The sequence below is a fragment of the Mustelus asterias genome, chromosome 24 (assembly GCF_964213995.1).
Source record: "Mustelus asterias chromosome 24, sMusAst1.hap1.1, whole genome shotgun sequence".
In the NCBI taxonomy this organism is placed as follows: domain Eukaryota; kingdom Metazoa; phylum Chordata; class Chondrichthyes; order Carcharhiniformes; family Triakidae; genus Mustelus; species Mustelus asterias.
In genome coordinates, this window is record NC_135824.1 from 35,816,406 (window position 1) to 35,838,237 (window position 21,832).

Genomic DNA, 21,832 nt, shown 5'->3' on the forward strand with positions numbered 1-21,832 from the left:
TGTGTTCACCCCAGTCCAACGCCAGCATCTCCACATCAGGACTATAGTTACTCAGTGGTGGAGGATATGGCAGTATTTAAAAAGCTCTAACTGCACTGGTTAGAAATCAAAGAGGTATTATAGATCACATTTATGCATCTAGAGCACCCGGTTAAATGTTCATTTAGACAACCAGAACAGCAGCTAACACACAAAGTCCCTCGCCGTTGCAAGATATTTACTTCACATTAAGTTGTCCAATATATAACCAGATTATACCGTACTGAACAAAAACCCTACCAAACAGACTTAACAAAGGCTCATGAGAAACATAACATTTTAATGTTGAAATAAATACTCCAGTACATGCAAGAAAACTTGACATCGACTTCCACGTCTGGCAAATAGTGTAAAACTGAAAAAAAAAACACTCACAGCAGCTTTATCCCAACTTTTTGAAATTAAGACGTGAAAAGATCACGATTACAACTGCACACTCCCTTTCAATAACACCAAGCTCACTTCTCTCTCTTACCATTTGACTCCACAGATAACACATACTTGACGGAGCTACATTCCACCCCGCTGGCAGTGTGTGTGTGTGTGTGTGTGTGCGCACACTCACTATTGAGGTAAAAAAAAACCCTTTCTGAACCATGACAGCAACTGCATTATCATTTCAGTTAATGACAAATGATGGGCTATCCGGAAGACACTTGACTTGGAACCGCACCCAGCACGATTAAAGCCTTGATTAGTCTGTTTAATGAATTTAAACTCCTAGGTTTAGAAAAAAAAGTCCTTCTCTGGGGGGGCAGGATGAACTCTTTCAAAGAGCTAGTACAGGCACTTTGAGCCAAATGGCCTTCTCCTGTGCTGCATCATCCTCTGCTAAACTGCAAGGTGGTTCAGTCTGAAATCAGAAACACACACCCACACACACACAGATTAAAAACACAGCGGTGTCCGAGAGGATTCTTTGGTATAAAGAGGAAAACAATTGGGCGGAATTTCATGGCCCTGTTGCCGCGGGAGGGGGTGGGGGCTGAAAAATATGGCGAGCCATTCAAAAGCTCACTGACTTTGACGGGAGCAGAAAATCCCATCAGGGTAAAATTTCACCCATGGCCCTGTCACAGAGGGACAGGAAAATGCGGTGAGCCATTCAAGTCTATTGACTTGGACAGGAGGGGAAAATCCCAACAGAAAATTCCACCCAAATGGCTGAATTTCATGGCCATGTCACAGAGGGGCTGGAAAATGGGGTGAGCCATTCTAAAGTCCATTGGCTTCAATGAGAGCCAAAAATCCATTTGGTGTAAAATTCCACCCAAAGGGTTGAGTGGGCGGGAGTGGAAAACCCCAGGGGTGTAAAATACCACCCAAAGGACTGAATTCCATTGCCCCATCACAAAAGGACTGGGAAATGTGGCCAGCTATTCGATTGACATGGGCTGGGGCAGAAAATCCCACAGGTGTAAAATTCCAACCACAGGGCTGGATTTCATGGTCCTATCACAGAAGGATTAGAAAATGTGGCGAGCCATTCAGAAGTCCCACTGACTTGGGCGGGAGCGGAAATCCCCAAGGGTGTAGAATGGGTGCGAGTGGAAAATCCCACCCAGGGTGCTACATTTCAAGACCGTACCACAGAAGGGCTGGAAAATGCATCCATTGAATTGGGCAGCAGCGGAAAAGCCTGTGGGTGTCAGATTCTACCCAAAGGGTGGAATGGGTGGGAGTGGAAAATCCTGTAGGTGTAAGATTCCACCCAAGTGCTGGATATAATGGCCATGTCACAGAAGAACTGGAAAATGTGGTGAGCCATTCGAAGTCCATTGACTTGGGTGGGAGCGGAAAATCCCGCTGGAGTAAGATTCCACCCAAAAGGGCAGAACGAGTGGGAGTGGAAAATCCCACCCAAGAGGCTGCCTTTCAAGGCCCTACTATGGAAGAGCTGGAAAATGCATTCATTGACTTGGGCGGGAGCAGAAAACCCCACAGGTGTAGAATTCCACCTAAGGATCTGGATTTAATGGCCGTGTCACAGATGAACTGGAAAATGTGTTGAGCCATTCAGAAGTCCCATTTGGGCGGGAGTGGGAAACTCCATGGGTGTAGAATTGCACCCGAAGGTCGAGAGTGGAAATTCCCGCAGGTGCAGAATTCCACCCAAGGGCTGAATTTAATGGCCATGTGACAGAAGGACTGGAAAATGCTTCCATTGACTTGGGTGAGAACAGGAAACCCGGTGGGTGTAGAATTCCACCCAAAGGGCGGAATGGGTGGGAGTGGAAATTCCTGCAGGTGTAGAATTCCCCCCAAGGACTGGAAAATGCGGCGAGCCATTCAGAAGTCCATTGACTTGGGCCGGAGCGGAAAAGCCCACGGGTATAGAATTCCACCAAAGGACTGGATTTAATGGCCGCCCCACAGAAGGACTGGAAAATGCGACGAGCCATTCAAAAGTCCATCGACTTGGGCGGGAGCGGAAAATCCCGCTGGCATGAGATTCCGCCCAAAGGGCGGACTGGGTGGGAGTGGATAGTCCCACCCAAGAGGCTACATATCAAGGCCCTACCCACGGAAGGACTGGAAAATAAGTCCATTGACTTGGGCAGGAGCGGAAAATCCCGCTGGCATGAGATTCCACCCAAAGGGCGGAATGGGTGGAAGTGGATAATCCCACCCAAGAGGCTACATTTCAAGGCCCTACCCACGGAAGGACTGGAAAATAAGTCCATTGACTTGGGCAGGAGCGGAAAACCCTGTGGGCGTAAGATCCCACCCAAAGGGCAGAGTGGGTGGGGCTGGAAAATCCCACCATATCAAAGCCCTACCTCGGAAGGACTGGAAAATAAGTCCATTGACTTGGGCAGGAGCGGAAAACCCTGTGGGTGCAAGATACCACCCAAAGGGCAGAATGGGTGGGGCTGGAAAATCCCACCATGTCACGGCCCTACCTCAGAAGGACTGGAAAATGAGTCCATTGACTTGGGCAGGAGCGGAAAACCCTGTGGGCGTAAGATCCCACCCAAAGGGCAGAATGGGTGGGGCTGGAAAATCCCACCATGTCAAGGCCCTACCTCGGAAGGACTGGAAAATGAGTCCAACGATTCGGGCGGGAGCGGAAAATCCCGCCGGTGTGAGGTTGCACCCAGGTTGTGTGCGCTTCAGGGAGAGGGGGTGGGGGGGTCCGGGCGTTTAGTCGGGCGGGTTGCCGGGCGGCGGGGGCAGGGTCCGGGGCGAGGAGCGCTCCCTCAGCGCCTGCGACAGCAGCCGGCAGCCGTCCGCCACGGCCAGGGCGGAGTGGTGGAGGCGCTGCCGGTAGTCGGGCACCTTGCTGCTGTCCGAGTGCAGCGCGATGTCCCGGAGGCACTGGGTGAGCAGCACGCAGGCCGACACCACGCTCATGGCGCCGCCCAGCACGGCGGTCTGCACGGCGCGGCCCTGGGGGCTGAGCGAGGCGGCCCGGCCCAGGAACTGCGGCTCGGTGGCGAAGGCCACCAGGGCGTGCACGGCCTGCAGCAGCGAGCCGCCGAACAGCACGCAGCGGCCCCGGCTGGCCTCGCTGGGCCGCCCCTTCAGCTCCCGCACGCAGGCCAGCAGCGCGGCGGCGCCGGCGCTCAGGCACTTGACGCTCAGCTTGAACTGCTGGCGGGCGAAGCGGTCGCGGCTGCGCTCCGAGGCCAGGGCGCAGGCCTCGGTCAGGCCGCGCAGGCCCCGCGACAGGCCGCGGGACACCTCGAGCAGCAGCGGCGGCCTCAGCTCGCCCAGCGGCGCCGTGCGCAGCAGCCCGCAGCTCTGCTCCACCTCGTGGCGGGCCCGGCTCAGGCGGTAGCGGTCCACCAGCCCCGCCACCGCCGCCTGCGAGCCCGGCGCCTCGGCCGCCGCCAGGTAGGCGGCGTGGGCCGAGCACTCGACCAGCGCCACCACCGAGTCGCACAGCTCGCCCAGGCTGTCCGCCACCTCGCCGTAGCGGCCCATGTTCAGCTGGCTCTGCACGTCGTGGGTCAGGATGGAGAGCCCCTTGGTGCGGGCGATCACCGTGTCGCGGATCTTGTCGAAGGACTCGCCCCCGGCCACCCTCTCCGGTCCCGCCGCCACCCCCGGCAGGCTCTCCGGTCCCGCCGCCCGCCCCATTCCCGACAGGCTCTCCGGTCCCGCCGCCCGCCCCACTCCCGACAAGCCGTCCGGTCCCGCCGTCCTCCCCAGTCCCGCTAGGCTCTCCGGTCCCGCCGCCCTTCCCGATCCCTTCTCCGGTCCCGCCGCCGGCCCCAACAGACTTTCGCTCCCTGCCTCCTTCTCCGGTCCCGCCCTCCCCAGTTCGGACAGGCGGCTCTCGCCCCCCGCCACCAGCTTCTCCGGTCCCGCCGGGCTCTCGCCCCCCGCCGCCTCGGGCAGACTGTCGCTGTGCACCGGCCGGTTGTCGCTGGACAGCAGCAGCAGGTCGGCCACCAGCTGCATCTTGCTCTTGCACATGTCGCACACGAAAGCCAGTCTCCGCCGCTGCTGGGAGCCCGAACCGCCGCCGCTGCTGCTGCTCGCCGACTGGGCCGAGCCGCTACTAGCCATAGCGCCGAGTGGCCTCTGGCATACCGCTTGGGAGAGCAGCGCAGTTCCGATTGAGCCCAGGGTGTGTGTCTGCGCGCATCATGGTTCCATCAATGGGAGCAAGAATCAAAAAATAATCAATTAAACCAACAAGCAAAATAATAATAATAATAATGGTGATGATCCTTCTCTCTGCCAGGAGGGTTGCAGGCGGTGTGGAGCTCAGTCCCTCACTCACTCTCACACACACACCCTTTCTAATCCCTTGGAGCAGCACAGGCCAAGGTGCATGTCCTCTCTCTGCAAGTCCACCGCCTCCTGGCTCGGTACATGATGCCCAAATCTTGCTTTCAACTTGTGTCTGTGCGGGAAATCCTTTTCCTCTGGCTGCGATTCCTGCTCCTCTGTCTGTCTGTCCGTCCGGCGATGTCCTTTCCAGGCTGGGGTGGAGAGGGGGGAATATTAAAAAGGGGGAGAATCTCTCCCCTCCCCCAGCTGCTGCCACACAAACCCTAGGGGAGAGGAACAAAAATAACTCTTTTCACTTCTTGTCGGCACTTATTTCTCCCCAGGTCGTGTAGATTTCGGACGAGAATTCAAAGACGACTCCCAGTTATAGACACACACACACGATTCCACTTTTCCTCTTCTTGCACCTTGTTCTCGTCTTTCGATGGCTGCAGATTATTGAGGAGGCTGCTTCTCGTATGTATATTTTTTTTTAAACTGCCTGATTTAAAATAAACCAACCCAGCAGTTATAAGTGTCAGCAGTTGGAGTGGGTTTTGTTGGAATGGGAGAGTCACAGTGAGCAGCCTTGGATCTCCCCCCTCTCTCTATCAGGAAGCAGTGAGGGTGTGGCTGCAATTCGCTCTGTGAAAGACCAAGAAACTAACAGTTTGGGAGGAGCAAGCTTTCCAACTTCAGAGCCGCTAGTAGAGTCAGTGAGAAGCGGCCATGGGGGAGAGTCTGCTGCACCGGCCGCCCTCTCCTCTCGGAAGCTGGGAGGGGGGATATGGGGTGGGGGCGAGCGAGAAATCTCTGGTGATCCCCTGGCGTTAATGCGCCCTGATCTCCGGATCCATCATCCCTTCCTGAGGCCCCACCGTGGGCATATCCGACTGGCGGTGGGTGCGGCCACCCGGTTACAGCGCTGCCCCATGCTGATCCATTGGGAACGGTCAGAAACTGCCTCCGTGGCCGCTGCTTGACCCCCGCCGGCCCCCTGGCCTCGGCTCCGGACACAAGCTGCCCCCTGGCCTCGGCTCCGGACACAAGTTGTCCCGGTTCCCTGGCCTCCGCCCCCGGACAGCAGCAGCCGCCGCCCCCGCTCCGGACACAGGCAGCCCCGGCCCCTGCTCTCCGGACACCAGCTGCCCCGGCCCCCCCGCTCTCCGGACGGCAGCCGCCCCGCTCCGGACACAGGCTGCCCCGGCCCCCCCTGCTCTCCGGACAGCAGCCGCCCCGCGGCCCCGGGATTCCGGCACCGAATGGAACGTCAGGAGCCAGCTGACACTGGCTACACTGTAACGCGGCGGCAGCCAATCAGCGGCCGGGCAGCCGGCACGGACGTTCCAAATGGAATCCTGATACTCGCGCGGCAACCAATGGGAGGCCGGCAGGGGCGGGTCTTCCGTGTTAAAGGTTCCATTGGGCTCATTCATTGCTGTCGCTGTGCGCACCCCGGGCTCTGCCTCCACACACAGGGGGCACAGAGTGAACACAGAGAGGGGACAAATAGTGAACACGGGGTAAATAGGGAATACAGAGAGAGGGTAAATAGTGAACAAAGAGAGTAAATAGTAAAGAGAGGGTAAATAGGCAATGAATATATAAGGAGCAGTAAATACAGAGAGAGCAAATACGTTGCAGGGGGATAGGATCCCAGGATTTGGATCAGATACGTCAGATTCACATCAGGATAATGGAGGTGGATCATTAGTTAGCGATGTTAAAGATGTAGTGATAGATTTGGAATTACAGGAGAAGGGATGTTTCGAGCAAGGAAAAGCGACAGGGTTAAACTGTTTATACATAAATGCAAGGAATATTACCAACAAGATAGACGAGTTGAGGGCACAGATAGATACATGGCAGCAAGACGTCATTGCTATAATGGAAACCTGGCTAAAGGAGGGGCAAAATTGGCACTTCAATATCCCTGGTTATAGAGTCTTCAGACACGATAGAGTGGAAGATAAAAAAGGGGGAGTAGCACTAATGGTTAAAGAGTCAATTCCAGTTGTGAGACGGGACGATACACTGAACAGGTCAACAAACGAGGCTTTATGGGTTGAGCTTAGAAATAAAAAAGGAGCAGTCACACTACTGGGAGTATACCACAGACCCCCAAATAGTGAAAGGGAGATAGAAGAACAAATATGTAGACAAACATCTGCCTGAACAAGAGAACAATAATAGTAGGAGACTTTAATTATCCCAATATCAACTGGGATTCAAACAATATAACGGGCACTGAGGGAGTAGAATTCATGCATGTGTCCAGGAAAGTTTTTTCAACTAATTGGTGACAAACCCAATGAGAGAAGATGCAATTCTGGACCTAATCTTCGGGAACGAAGAAGGGCAAGTGGATGAAGTGATAGTTGGCGAACATATTGGGGATAGTAATCACAATTAAGTTAGATTTAGCATTATTATTGGAAAAGGACAGAAATAAAGCAGGAAAAACGGTTTGAACTGGGGGAAGGCAAATTTTGCTGGAATGAGAAAGGACTTGGCTGAGGTGGACTGGATTTGACAGTGCTGCTAAGGGATACGTCAGTGGAAAACCAGTGGGAAGCACTAAAAAGAGAGATCCTAAATGTACGATGTAGACATGTCCCCTCCAGAAATAAGAGTGGTACTGCCAAATCTAGACCCCTTTGCTTGTCTAGAAGACTACAAGGGAAGATCAAATAGAAAAAGAAAGTGTACAATAGTTACAAAGAACTAAGCACTTCAGACAGCCTAGACAAATATAGGACGTGCAGAGATGAAGAAAAAAAGGAAATTAAAGAGAGGGCATGAAAAAAGATTAGCAAGTAAAGCTAAAGAAAACCCAAAGATGTTTTACCAATATATTAATGGTAAAAGGTTAGTTAAGGAAAAAGTGGAACCTATCAGAGATGAAGAAGGGAGCTTGTGTGTAGATGTACCGGCTGTGGGAAGGATTTAAAATTAAATATTGTGTGTCTGTGTTTACAAAGAAAAGGGATTATACAGATGTAATAGTCCAGGAGGAACACTGTGAGATAGTGTACAGGATAATCATAAAGAGAGAGGAAGTACTCGAGAGGTTATAATCCTTGACAGTTGCTAAATCTCCAGGACCAGATGGAGAGTTTCTAAGGCTGTTGAAGAATTTGATTTGATTTGATTTATTATTGTCACAAGAATTAGTATACAGTGAGAAGTATTGTTTCTTGCATGCTACACAGACAAAGCATACCATACGTAAAGAAGGAAAGGAGAGGGTGAAGAATGTAGTATTATAGACATAGCTACAGTGGAGAGAAAGATCAACTTAATGCGAGGTAGGTCCATTCAAACGTCTGATGGCAGCAGGGAAGAAGCTGTTTTTGAGTCAGTTGGTACATGTCCTCAAACTTGTATCTTTTTCCCGATGGAAGAAGGTGGAAGAGAGTGTGTCCAGGGTGCATGGGGTAATTAATTATGCTGGCTGCTTTTCCGAGGCAGCGGAAAGTGTAGACAGAGTCAATGGATGGGAGTCTGATTTGAGTGATGGATTGGGCTTCGTTCACGACCCTTTGTAGTTTTTTGCGGTCTTGGACAGAGCAGGAGCCATACCAAGCTGTGATACAATCAGAAAGAATGCTTTCTATGGTGCATCTGTAAAAGTTGGTGAGACTCGTAGCGGGCATGCCAAATTTCCTTAAACGTCAGGGAGAAGATAGCAGATGCTCTGAGGATGAATTTCCAATCTTCACTAGATACAGGGGAGGTACAGAATGGAAATTCTGGATACTAATTCTTGTGACAATAATAAATCAAATCAAATCCTTCAACAGCCTTAGAAACCCTCCACCTGGTCCTGGAGATTTAGCAACTTTCAAGGATTATAACCTCTCGAGTACTTCCTCTCTCTTTATGATTATCCTGTACACTATCTCACAGTGTTCCTCCTGGACTATTATATCTGCTAATATACTTGCTAATCTTTTTCTCCAGAGGACTGGAGAAATGCAAACATAGTTCCACTGTTTAAAAAGGAATCGAAGGAAATGCCGAACATTTATAGGCCAGTTAGTCTCACATCAGTGGTGGGCAAATTAGTAGAATCAGTTCTGAGAGATAGGATTAACAGTCACGTGGAATGATCTGGACTGTCAGGGATGGTCTGAATCGACTTGTTAAAGGAAGGTCTTGCCTCATAAACTTGATTGAATTCTTTGAGGAAGTGACAGGAAGGGTTGATGCAGATTGGTCAAAAAAGCAAAAGCCCACAGGATGGAGAATAATGTGGCAAACTGGATCAAAAGTTGGAAGTTGGCTTAGTAACAGGAAACAAAGGTCAATGGATGCTCTTATAAATGGAAAGGTGTTTGAAGTGGTGCTCCACAAGGTTCGGTGTTGGGACCACTGCTGTTTGTGTTACATTTTAACGATTTGGACGAGAACGTGGGGGCACGATTGAAAAATTTGCAGACAACACAAAGATTGGCTGAGTAGTGGATAGTGTAGAGGATAGCTATAATCTACAAAATGATGTAACTGGATTGGTGGAGTGTGCAGTAAAGTGGCAGACAGATTTTAACATAGAGAAGTGCGAGCTAATACATTTAGGGAGGTCAAACAGAGAAAGGGAATACAGCGTAAATAGGAATATACTAAAAGGGATAGATGAAGTGAGAGATCTTGGCGTACAAGTATACCCAGGTCCCTAAAGGCAACAGTTCAAGTAGACAAGGTTGTAAAGAAGGCATATAGAATGCTCTCCTTCATTGGCAGAGGATAGAATATAAAAGTAAAGATATAATGTTGGAATTGTATAAAATACTGGTGAGGCCATAGCTGGAGAATTTTGTGCAGTTCTGGTCACCATGTTACAAGAAGGATGTAATTGCTCTGGAGAGAGTGTAGAAGAAGTATACAAGCATGTTGTCAAGGTTAGAAGAGTGATTTGATTTGATTTATTATTGTCACATGTATACAGTGAAAAGTATTGTTTCTTGCGCACTATACAGACAAAGCATACCGTACATAGAGAAGGAAAGGAGAGAGTGTAGAACGTAGTGTTACAGTCATAGCTAGGATATAGAGAAAGATCAATTTAATGCAAGGTAGGTCCATTCAAACGTCTGATGGCAACAGGGAAGAAGCTATTCTTGAGTCGATTGGTACGTGACCTCAGACTTTTGTATCTTTTTCCTGGTAGAAGAAGGTAGAAGAGAGTGTCTAGGGTGCATGGGGTTCCTTAATTATGTTGGCTGCTTTTCCGAGGCAGCGGGAAGTATAGATGGAGTCAATGGATGGGAGGCTGGTTTGAGTGATGGACTGGGCTTCATTCATGACCCTTTGTAGTTTCTTGCCATCTTGGACAGAGCAGGAGCCATACCAAGCTGTCATGCAACCAGAAAGAATGCTTTCTATGGTGCATCTATAAAAGTTGGTGAGAGTCATAGCGGACATGCCAAATTTCCTTAGTCTTCTGAGAAAGTAGAAGCGTTGGTGGGCTTTCTTAACTGGCATCGGCATGGAGGGACCAGGACAGGTTGTTGGTGACCTGGACACCTAAAAACCTGAAGCTCTTGACCATTTCTATTTCGTTCCCATTGATGTAGACAGGGGCATGTCCTCCACTATGCTTCCTGAAGTCGATGACTATCTCCTTCGTTTTGTTGACATTGAGGGAGAAATTATTGTCGTCACACCAGTTCACCAGATTTTCTATCTCTTACCTGTACTCCCGTCTCATCATAATTTGAGATCTCACCCACTATGGTGGGTTGGATCTCTGTCACAGAGTCATAGAGGTTTACAGCATGGAAACAGGCCCTTCGGCCCAACTTGCCCATGCCACCCCTTTCTTTTTAACCCCTAAGCTAGTCCCAGTTGCCCGCATTTGGCCCATATCCCTCTATACCCATCTTACCCGTGTAACTGTCTAAATGCTTTTTAAAAGACAAAATGTCTTGTACAACTTCAACAAGACATTCCAACTCCTGTATTCAATGTTCTGACCAATGAAACAAGCATGCTGAATGCCTTCTTCACCACTCTGTCCACCTGTGACTCCACTTTCAAGGAGCTATGAACATGTACCCCTAGATCTCTTTGTTCTGTAACTCTCCCCAACGCCCTACCATTAACTGAGTAACTCCTGCCCTGGTTCACTCTACCAAAGTGCATCACCTCACATTTATCTAAATTAAACTTCATCTGCCATTCGTCAGCCCACTGGCCCAATTGACCAAGATCCCGTTGCAATCGGAGATAACCTTCTTCATTGTCCTCTATGTCACCAATCTTGGTGTCATCTGCAAACTTACTAACCATGCCTCCTAAATTCTCATCCAAATCATTAATATAAATGACAAATAACAGTGGGTCCAGCACCAATCCTTGAGGCACACCGCTGATCACAGGCCTCCAGTTTGAAAAACAACCCTCTGCAACCACCCTCTGTTTTCTGTCATCGAGCCAATTTTGTATCCATTAGCTACCTCACCTGGATCCTGTGAGATTGAACCTTATGCAACAACCTACCATGTGGTACCTTGTCAAAGGCCTTGCTAAAGTCCATGTAGACAACATCAACTGCACAGCCCTCATCTACCTTCTTGGTTACCCCTTCAAAAAAACTCAATCAAATTTGTAAGACATGATTTTTCACTCACAAAGCCATGCTGACTGTCCCTAATCAGTCCTTGCGTCTCTAAATGCCTGTAGATCCTGTCTCTCAAAATACCTTCCAACAACTTACCCACCACAGATGTTTGGCTCACCGGCCTGTAGTCCCAGGCTTTTCTCTACAGCCCTTTTTAAACAAAGGCACAACATTTGCCACTCTCCAATCTTCAGGCATCTCACCCGTGACTATCGATGATTCAAATATCTATGCTAGGGGACTCGCAATTTCCTCCCGAGCCTCCCACAATGTCCTGGGATACACTTCATCAGGTCCCGGGGATTTATCTACCTTGTTGCGCTTTAAGACTTCCTACAAATAAAAATGTAGCTGTGAGGAGAGATTTGATAGGTTGGGATTATTTTCCTTGGAACAATGAAGGCTGAGGACGACTTGATAAAAGTGTACAAAATTATGAGTGGAAAAGTTAGAGTGGACAGGGATAAAATTGTTTCCCTTTCCAGGGAATGTAGTAGGTGTATGAGGAAGAAACATTTTTACTCAAAGGGTGGTGGGTGTCTAGAATTCGGTGCTCAAGTTGGTAGTGGAGGCAGAGATCCTAAACTCTTTTAAAAAGTGCCTGGATCTGCACCTTAAGTGCTGTACGCTACAGGGCTATGGACTGGGTGCAGGAAGGTAGGATTAGAAAGGGCTCCTGGGTGTCTTTGGGTTAACACAGTGAGAGTTTTAACCACACCAGGTTAAAGTCCAACAGGTTTATTTGGTAGCAAATGCCATTAGTAGTGCTACCAAATAAACCTGTTGGACTTTAACCTGGTGTTGTTAAAACTCTCACTGTGTTTACCCCAGTCCAACGCCGGCATCTCCACATCATGTCTTTGGGTTGGCATGGACAAGATGGGCCGAATGGTCTCCTACTGTGCTGTAACTTTTCTATGATTCTATGACTACAGAGAGGGCAAATACAGAGCGGTGAATATAGAGGGGGTAAGTAGGAGCTACTGACACTGTCGCAGTTGAAAGCAAGTTGTGAAACATCAGCCGAGAGCTCTGTGTGATACCGAAATTTTAAATTAGTGCTGGTCTGGCAACATCTGTGGATAGAGAAACAGAGCTAAAGTTTCGAGTCCAAAATGACTCTTCCTCCAGCTCCGAAGACTCATATTGAACTTGAAACATTGGCTGTGTTTCACTCCACAGATGCTGCCACACCTGCTGACTTTTCCCAGCACTTTCTGTTTCTTTATCTTATCTCCAGCATTCATCGTATTTTTCTTTTGTTTCAACATAATTTGTTTAATTAGCGAAAAATATATAGCTTTTGCATTGCAATCTAAATTATAAAATAGAACATCGTTAGAGTACAGGGAATCTATCCTCCTGGTAAAATAAATTAGTAGTTGCTTGAATGGGTTCGAAAACAAGCTCTTATCGCAAGGAGAGAATGTGTAATGCTTTCCTTTCTTCACATGTTGAGTGAGTTGCACTGTCCCAGCACTTTCTGTTCTGAGATTTTGAACCTGTGCAGATTTTTTTAGTTGTAATAGCTGCAGTTGTATGATTGGTAAAAGGATTGTAGTGTGTCATTGATCATGTGATTTTTTCACATCCTGCCCACCCCAAATAACAGTAAGAAGTTTAACAACACCAGGTTAAAGTCCAACAGGTTTATTTGGTAGCAAAAGCCACACAAGCTTTCGAGGCTCTAAGCCCCTTCTTCAGGTGAGTGGGAATTCTGTTCACAAACAGAATTTATAAAGACACAGACTCAATTTACATGAATAATGGTTGGAATGCGAATACTTACAACTAATCCAGTCTTTAAGAAACAAAACAATGGGAGTGGAGAGAGCATCAAGACAGGCTAAAAAGATGTGTATTGTCTCCAGACAAGACAGCCAGTGAAACTCTGCAGGTCCACGCAACTGTGGGAGTTACAAATATTGTGACATGAACCCAATATCCCGGTTGAGGCCGTCCTTGTGTGTGCGGAACTTGGCTATCAGTTTCTGCTCAGCGACTCTGCGCTGTCGTGTGTCGCGAAGGCCGCCTTGGAGAACGCTTACCCGAATATCAGAGGCCGAATGCCCGTGACAGGTGAAGTGCTCCCCAACAGGAAGAGAACAGTCTTGCCTGGTGATTGTCGAGCGGTGTTCATTCATCCGTTGTCGCAGCGTCTGCATAGTTTCCCCAATGTACCATGCCTCGGGACATCCTTTCTTGCAGCGTATCAGGTAGACAACGTTGGCCGGGTTGCAAGAGTATGTACCGTGTACCTGGTGGATGGTGTTCTCACGTGAGATGATGGCATCTGTGTCGATGATCCGGCACGTCTTGCAGAGGTTGCTGTGGCAGGGTTGTGTGGTGTCTTGGTCACTGTTCTCCTGAAGGCTGGGTAGTTTGCTGCGGACAATGGTCTGTTTGAGGTTGTGCGGTTGTTTGAAGGCAAGAAGTGGGGGTGTGGGGATGGCCTTGGCGAGATGTTCGTCTTCATCAATGACATGTTGAAGGCTCCGGAGGAGATGCCGTAGCTTCTCCGCTCCGGGGAAGTACTGGACGACGAAGGGTACTCTGTCCACTGTGTCCCGTGTTTGTCTTCTGAGGAGGTCGGTGCGGTTTTTCGCTGTGGCACGTTGGAACTGTTGATCAATGAGTCTAGCGCCATATCCTGTTGCCACAGCAACCTCTGCAAGACGTGCCGGATCATCGACACAGATGCCATCATCTCACGTGAGAACACCATCCACGCTTGTGTGGCTTTTGCTACCAAATAAACCTGTTGGACTTTAACCTGGTGTTGTTAAACTTCTTACTGTGTTTACCCCAGTCCAACGCCGGCATCTCCACATCACCCCAAATAACACAGCCCAAAAGTTTTCAAAAGCATAAAAATCTTCTGGTAATTGTGGCACAGTTGTTAGCACTGCTGCCTCACAGTGCCAGGGTCCCGGGTTCAATTCCAGCCTTGGATCACTGTCTCTGTGGAGTTTGTACGATCTTCCCGTGTCTGCATGGGTTTCCTCCAGGTGCTCTGGTTTCCTCCCACACTCCAAAGATCTGTGGATTAGGTGGATTGGCACAGGGGCACAGGGATAGGGCCTGGGTGGGGTTGTTGTCGGTGCAGGCTCGATGGGCCAAATGGCCTCTTTCTGCACAGCAGGGATTCTATGATTTGGAAAAGCCAGAATCAAGGGAAAAACATGACATTCTCCTCAGATTATCAGAGGTACTGTCTTTCAGATGAGAGTTTAAATGAAAAACCATAGCAACTAAGCAGCCAGCATAATCAAGGACTCCACTCACCCCGGACATTCTCTCTTCCACCTTCTTCTGCCGGGAAAAAGATACAAAAGTCTGAGGTCACGTACAACCAACTCAAGAACAGTTTCTTCCCTGCTGCCATTAGACTTTTGAATGGACCTACCTTCCATTAAGTTGATCTTTCTCCACACCCTAGCTATGACTACATTCTGCACTCTCTCCTCTATGAACGGTATGCTTTGTCTCTATAGCGAAAGAAACAATACTTTTCACTGTATACTAATACATGTGACAATAATAAATCAAATCAAAAACGTTTGCCTGAGGATGTTTTGGCTATTCAGACAAGAATAGAGTGTTAACTCTGGTTGAATGAAAGCTTGAATCGAATCAGATAGTTGGGGATTACAGCTGACGTTTGGGATTTGAGAATGGAATTCAACCTCATACTTTGGTGCAGTGTTGTGGGAATACTGCACTGTTGGGAATTGCTGCCTTTCAGATAGCCCAGGCCCTACCTGCCCTGTCATAGAATTATAGAATCTCTACAATGCAGGAGGAGGCCATCGGCTCATCGAGTCTGCATCGCCTCTCCAATAGAGCATCTTATCCAGGCCCTATCCCTGTAACCCCACATATTTACCCTGCTAACCTACACATCTTTGGACACTGAGGGACAATTTAGCCTGGCCAATCCACCTAACTCGCACATCTTTGGACTATCAGGTGGGTGTACAAGATTTTAAAGAATTAGAGCAGAGGTGTTCCGGCCTGCCCATTATTCATCCCTCCACCTTCACCGGAAAACCAGATATTCCGACACTAACCATCTCCTTTTCACCATGGACTATCAATGTCTCTCTGCACCTCCAGCCCCCACCAGAAGAATCTGAGAGCTCTCTGCATGTTCTCCGAACAGCGGTTTAGCTAATCCGCATCTACCACCCTCCTCCACCTGGCTGAACTTGTTCTCACATTGACAAGCTTCTCCCTTAACTTCACACATTTCCTCCAAATGAAAGGTTTTGCCATCGGTCACCATACGGCTCCTAGTTATGTCTGCCCTTTCAGTGGAATATGTAGGACATTCCTTGTTCCAGTCCTACCTGAGTCTCCTCCCTCAGCTCCTTTCCCAGTATATTGATGACTATATCGCTGCTGTCAACCTGAACGGTTCTTCCAATTTTCACCCTTTCTCACCCTCATCTGCTCCATCTCTGACTCTTCCCTTTCCTTCCTTAATTCTCCATTCCTCAGGATAGGTTATCAACAAGTACATTTGTACAAACAAACAAATTATGAACAGGAGTAGGCCATTTGACCTCTTGAACCTGCCCCATCATTCAATAAGATCATGGCTGATCTGATTGACACCTCAACTCTACATTCCGTCTACCATAGCAACCATGAATGAATACTTTTCTTCAGTGTTCACCAAGGAGAGGGGCCATGTTTTTGAGGAAGAGAAGGAGTTACAGGCTAATAGGCTGGAGGAAATAGATATTCGGAGGGAGGATGTCCTGGCAGTTTTGAATAAACTGAAGGTCGATAAGTCCCCTGGGCCTGATGAAATGTATCCTAGGATTCTTTGGGAGGCAAGGGATGAGATTGCAGAGCCTTTGGCTTTGATCTTTGGGTCCTCGCTGTCCACGGGGATGGTGCCAGAAGACTGGAGAATGCGAATGTTGTTCCTCTGTTTAAGAAAGGGAATAGAAATGACCCTGGTAATTATAGACCGGTTAGTCTTACTTCGGTGGTTGGTAAATTGATGGAAAAGGTCCTTAGAGATGGGATTTACGACCATTTAGAAAGATGCAGATTAATCCAGGATAGTCAGCACGGATTCGTGAAGGGCAAGTCGTGCCTCACAAATTTGATAGAATTTTTTGAGGAGGTAACTAAGTGTGTTGATGAAGGTAGGGCAGTTGATGTCATATACATGGATTTTAGTAAGGCGTTTGATAAGGTCCCCCATGGTCGGCTTATGATGAAAGTGAGGAGGTGTGGGATAGAGGGAAAGTTGGCCGATTGGATAGGTAACTGGCTGTCTGATCGAAGACAGAGGGTGGTGGTGGATGGAAAATTTTCGGATTGGAGGCAGGTTGCTAGCGGAGTGCCGCAGGGATCAGTGCTTGGTCCTCTGCTCTTTGTGATTTTTATTAATGACTTAGAGGAGGGGGCTGAAGGGTGGATCAGTAAATTTGCTGATGACACCAAGATTGGTGGAGTAGTGGATGAGGTGGAGGGCTGTTGTAGGCTGCAAAGAGACATAGATAGGATGCAAAGCTGGGCTGAAAAATGGCAAATGGAGTTTAACCCTGATAAATGTGAGGTGATTCATTTTGGTAGGACTAATTTAAATGTGGATTACAGGGTCAAAGGTAGGGTTCTGAAGACTGTGGAGGAACAGAGAGATCTTGGGGTTCATATCCACAGATCTCTAAAGGTTGCCACTCAAGTGGATAGAGCTGTGAAGAAGGCCTATAGTGTGTTTGCTTTTATTAACAGGGGGTTGGAGTTTAAGAGCCGTGGGGTTATGCTGCAACTGTACAGGACCTTGGTGAGACCACATTTGGAATATTGTGTGCAGTTCTGGTCACCTCACTATAAGAAGGATGTGGAAGCATTGGAAAGAGTGCAGAGGAGATTTACCAGGATGCTGCCTGGTTTGGAGGGTAGGTCTTATGAGGAAAGGTTGAGGGAGCTAGGGCTGTTCTCTCTGGAGCGGAGGAGGCTGAGGGGAGACTTAATAGAGGTTTATAAAATGATGAAGGGGATAGATAGAGTGAACGTTCAAAGACTATTTCCTCGGGTGGATGGAGCTATTACAAGGGGGCATAACTATAGGGTTCGTGGTGGGAGATACAGGAAGGATATCAGAGGTAGGTTCTTTACGCAGAGAGTGATTGGGGTGTGGAATGGACTGCCTGCAGTGATAGTGGAGTCAGACACTTTAGGAACATTTAAGCGGTTATTGGATAGGCACATGGAGCACACCAGGATGATAGGGAGTGGGATAGCTTGATCTTGGTTTCAGATAAAGCTCGGCACAACATCGTGGGCCGAAGGGCCTGTTCTGTGCTGTACTGTTCTATGTTCTATGTTCTACCCCAATAACACTTGACCTCTTTTTAATCACGAATCTATCTAGCTCTGCCTGAAAAATATTCAATGACCCTGTCTCCATTGCTCATCAGAGCAAGAAGTTCCACAGACTTATGACCCTCTGAAAGAAAGCAATTCTCATCTCTGTCTTAAATGGGAGACACTTTGGCTGGAATTCTCCAGTTGTTCACCCTGGGGGGTTCTCCAGTCCCGCCGCGGGTCTCCCGCCGATGTGGAGTGATGTAATTGGGAATTTCCATTGACAGCGGTAGGACCAGAGAATCCCACCCCTAGCAAGCTTCGTGCCCCCTCCCACCGGTGGGAATCACATGACTGGGAGGTCAGAGAATCTTGCTTGTTATTTTTCATAGAATCCTACAGTGCAGAAGGAAGCCATTCGGCCCATCGAGTCTGCACCAACAACAATCCCACCCAGGCCCTCTCTCCGTAACCTCACATATTTGCCCCGCTAATCCCTCTAACCTACACATCTCAGGACACTAAGGGGCAATTATGCATGACCAATCAATCGAACCTGCGTATCTTTGGACTGTGGGAGGAAACCGGAGCACAGTGGTTAGCACTGCTGCTTCACAGCTCCAGGGTCCCGGGTTCGATTCCCGGCTCGGGTCACTGTCTGTGTGGAGTTTGCACATTCTCCTCGTGTCTGTGTGGGTTTCCTCCGGGTGCTCCGGTTTCCTCCCACTGTCCAAAGATGTGCGGGTTAGGTTGATTGGCCAGGTTAAAAAATTGCCCCTTAGAGTCCTGGGATGTGTAGGTTAGAGGGATTAGCGGGTAAAATATGTGGGGGTAGGGCCTGGGTGGGATTGTGGTCGGTGCAGACTTGATGGGCCGAATGGCCTCCTTCTGCACTGTAGGGTTTCTATGATTTCTATGATTTCACCCGGAGGAAACCCACACAGACACGGAGAGAATGTGCAAACTCCACACAGACAGCGACCCAAGCCGGGAATCAAATCCGGGACCCTGGAGCTTTCCATTAGACACTTCACAACACTTCACAACACTGGGTTCAACAATTTCAGATCCTAAACCATTGCCCCCATTTTGTTCCCTTTTCTTTGCATGTTTTTTGTGCCTTCTCTTGTTTTTTTCTTCTTGTTTTTGCTTTTAGACAGCAGCTGTTCATCATTCTGCCATTCACACCTCCTCCACCAGCGTCTTTGGTTTCTTTACCTGTCCCATTACCATTCCCTTTGGCTCTGCACAACCGACTCTTTAATGTCTCCAAACTTCATCCTCCATCACAGAGCTTCCCTTTTGACGCTGTTCCATTCTCCCCATTTCATCTGCTTAAAACCTCCCAGGTTTCTCAATTCCCCAACTCTGATGAAGGGTTAGTGAATAAACTGGGATTGTTCTCCCTGGAAAGAGGGGCGACCTGATTGAAGTTTATCAAATTATGGGAGGTATGGATAGGGTGAACAGTTGGAAGTTTTTCCCAGGGCAGAAATGACAATTACGAGGAGGCACAAGTTCAAGGTAAGGGGGGGAAAGGTTCAATACAGATGTGCGGGGAAGGTTTTTACACAGAGGGTGGTGGGGACCTGGAATGCACTGCCAAGTGAGGTGGTTGATGCAGTTACATTAGCCACATTTAAGATTTATCCTGATAGGCACATGAACAAACGGGGAATAGAGGGATATAAGCGGTTGGTCTCGATAGGTAAACATGATCGGCGCAGGCTTGGAGGGCCGAAGGGCCTGTTCCTGTGCTGTACTGTTCTTTGTTTGGGCGGCACGGTAGCACAGTGGTTAGCACTGCTGCTTCACAGCTCCAGGGTCCTGGGTTCGATTCCCGGCTTGGGTCACTGTCTGTGTGGAGTTTGCACATTCTCCTCGTGTCTGCGTGGGTTTCCTCCGGGTGCTCCGGTTTCCTCCCACAGTCCAAAGATGTGCGGGTTAGGTTGATTGGCCATGCTAAAAATTGTCCCTTAGTGTCCTGGGATGTGTGGATTAGCGGGTAAAATATGTTGGGATATGGGGGTAGGGCCTGGGTGGGATTGTGGTCGGTGCAGACTCGATGGGCCGAATGGCCTCTTTCTGTACTGTAGGGTTTCTATGATTCTATGATTTCTATGATTGTTATTGACCTGAAAACTAACTCTGTTTCTCTCTCCACAGATGCTGCCTGACCGGCTGAATATTTCTAGTGCTTTCAGTTTTTACAGCTGGTCATGTATCTCATTGCTGTTTGTGGGATCTTGCTGTGCCAGAATTGGCTGTGTGTTAACTATATTACAACAATAATTCAAGAGCAATTGGCTTTAAACTGTTTTGAAGTATCCCAAAGTCATGAGGTGGCACGGTGGCACACTGGTTATCACTGCTGCCTCACAGTGCCAGGGACCCAGATTCAATTCCAGCCTTGGGTCACTGTCTGTGTGGAGTTTGCACATTCTCCCCGTGTCTGCGTGGGTTTCCTCCGGGTGCTCCGGTTTCCTCCCACAGTCCAAAGATGTGCAAGTCAGGTGGATTGGCCATGCTAACTTGCCCATTAGTGTCCCAAGATGTGTACATTAAATGGATTGGCCACAGTAAATGTATGGGGTTACGGGGATATGGCAGGGAGTCGGCCTAGGTAAAATGCTGTGTTGGAGAGTTGGTGCAGACTCGATGGGCCAGATAGCCTCCTGCTGCGCTGTAGGGATTCTATGAAAGGCACTATAGAAATGCAGGGACTGTTTCCTTTGTGGAGCACAAAGTTGTTACTTGAATTGACTACATAACCTAACTCATTCACTGTGGCCTACTTGGACTGTCTCAAGGCTGAAAGCTGTTCATTTCACAAGTATAAGCCAATGGACAGTGAATGATGGTAGTTTATTCAACTGTGGGAAATGCCACATCAGCAGAGTGCTGTGCTGAGCCAGAGGTCGACTCATGCCTGTTACAGCAGGAGATGGTGAGTAGTGACCAGAAAAGAAAATAGAAAAGAGCTTGCATCAACAACCCCGTTTCACGACCTGAGCATGCCTCAAAGCTCCAGGGAAGTGTGTTTTGAAGTGTAGTCACCATTGTGATAGATAATGTGGCAGCAATTCCCACAAACAGCAATGGAGTAAATATCCAGATAGTCGTTTGGCTGAACAGAGCTTGAGTATTTCAGAGCTGAAAAAAGAGATAGGCTGCTGAAGTTTTCATCTTGCACTCATCAGAATAGATTTGCAAGAATACCAATTGTAAAGGGAGCAACAATTAAATGACATATATGTCCTGATGAGTGCAAGATGAAAAACCTAATAAAATATTCAGATAATCTCTGTTAATGTTGCTGCTTGAAGGATAAATATTAACCAACAACAGGAATTGTTTCTCCAGAATGTTTGCATAGGATTCAGAGCTGCCATTATAACACATTCCTGGCTGGAATCAATAATATATACAGGAACGAACCCCAGATTCATCCTGAGTGGCTAAGTACTGTACCATGCTTCGCATTCTACCAAAGACACCAATGGAGCAGTGCATAGAATTATAGAATCCTTACAGTGCAGAAGGAGGGCATTTGGCCCTATTCCCGTAATCCCACATATTTACCCTGCTAATCCCCCTGACATTAGGGCCAATTTAGCATGGCCAATCAGCCTAACCCACATATCTTTGGACTGTGGGAGGAAACCGGAGCACCCGGAGGAAACCCACGCAGACACGGGGAGAATGTGCAAACTTCACACAGGAGGCCGGAATTGAACCCGGGTCCCTGGTGCTGTGAGGTAGCAGTGCTAACCACTGTGCCACCATGCATCTGCTAGTACACTTTCATTTCAGAGGCTTTAAACAGTGACTAAGATCAGCTGTCATGAAGGGTTAAAAACCAAAAACAGGCCAAAAATATATTTCCAGAAGTTTCTTTTGGTGCATAGCTTTCTGTGATGCCATTGTCACAAAGGACCATGTGACTTATTGGTGAGGTGGCCTTGACCCAAGCAAGCAACAGTGGCAAGGAGAGTGTTGTTTCTGGCCAAGAATAGCAAGTGTTACCTCGACCTGATCCTAACCGAGCAACTCCATTGCTCCCAGTTATTACTCCCAATTCTCGCAATATGTCATCTGACACAGTATCACCAAAATTATACC

At 48.4% G+C, this 21,832-nt stretch overlaps 1 protein-coding gene and 1 long non-coding RNA gene across 3 annotated transcripts; one reads left to right on the forward strand and one right to left on the reverse strand.

Annotated features, from left to right (window-relative positions):
• Positions 1 to 301: 301 nt before the first annotated feature.
• On the reverse strand, positions 302 to 5,880 carry tlnrd1 (talin rod domain containing 1). Of its 2 annotated transcripts, none has more exons than XM_078241549.1 (2): positions 4,382 to 5,880; positions 302 to 4,066 (listed from the first exon to the last, which is right to left on the reverse strand). In XM_078241549.1, the coding sequence occupies exons 1-2, from the start codon at positions 4,552 to 4,554 to the stop codon at positions 3,184 to 3,186; spliced, it is 1,056 nt and encodes a 351-aa protein (XP_078097675.1). In that variant the 5' UTR covers positions 4,555 to 5,880; the 3' UTR covers positions 302 to 3,183. The 2 variants fall into 2 exon arrangements, with proteins under 2 accessions (XP_078097675.1, XP_078097676.1); XM_078241550.1 differs by having other exon boundaries at positions 302 to 4,050; positions 4,354 to 5,880.
• On the forward strand, positions 3,274 to 14,873 carry LOC144511310 (uncharacterized). Its single transcript, XR_013500790.1, has 3 exons — positions 3,274 to 3,361; positions 5,106 to 5,242; positions 14,523 to 14,873. It is a non-coding gene; the product is annotated as an uncharacterized LOC144511310 (long non-coding RNA).
• Positions 14,874 to 21,832: the final 6,959 nt, after the last annotated feature.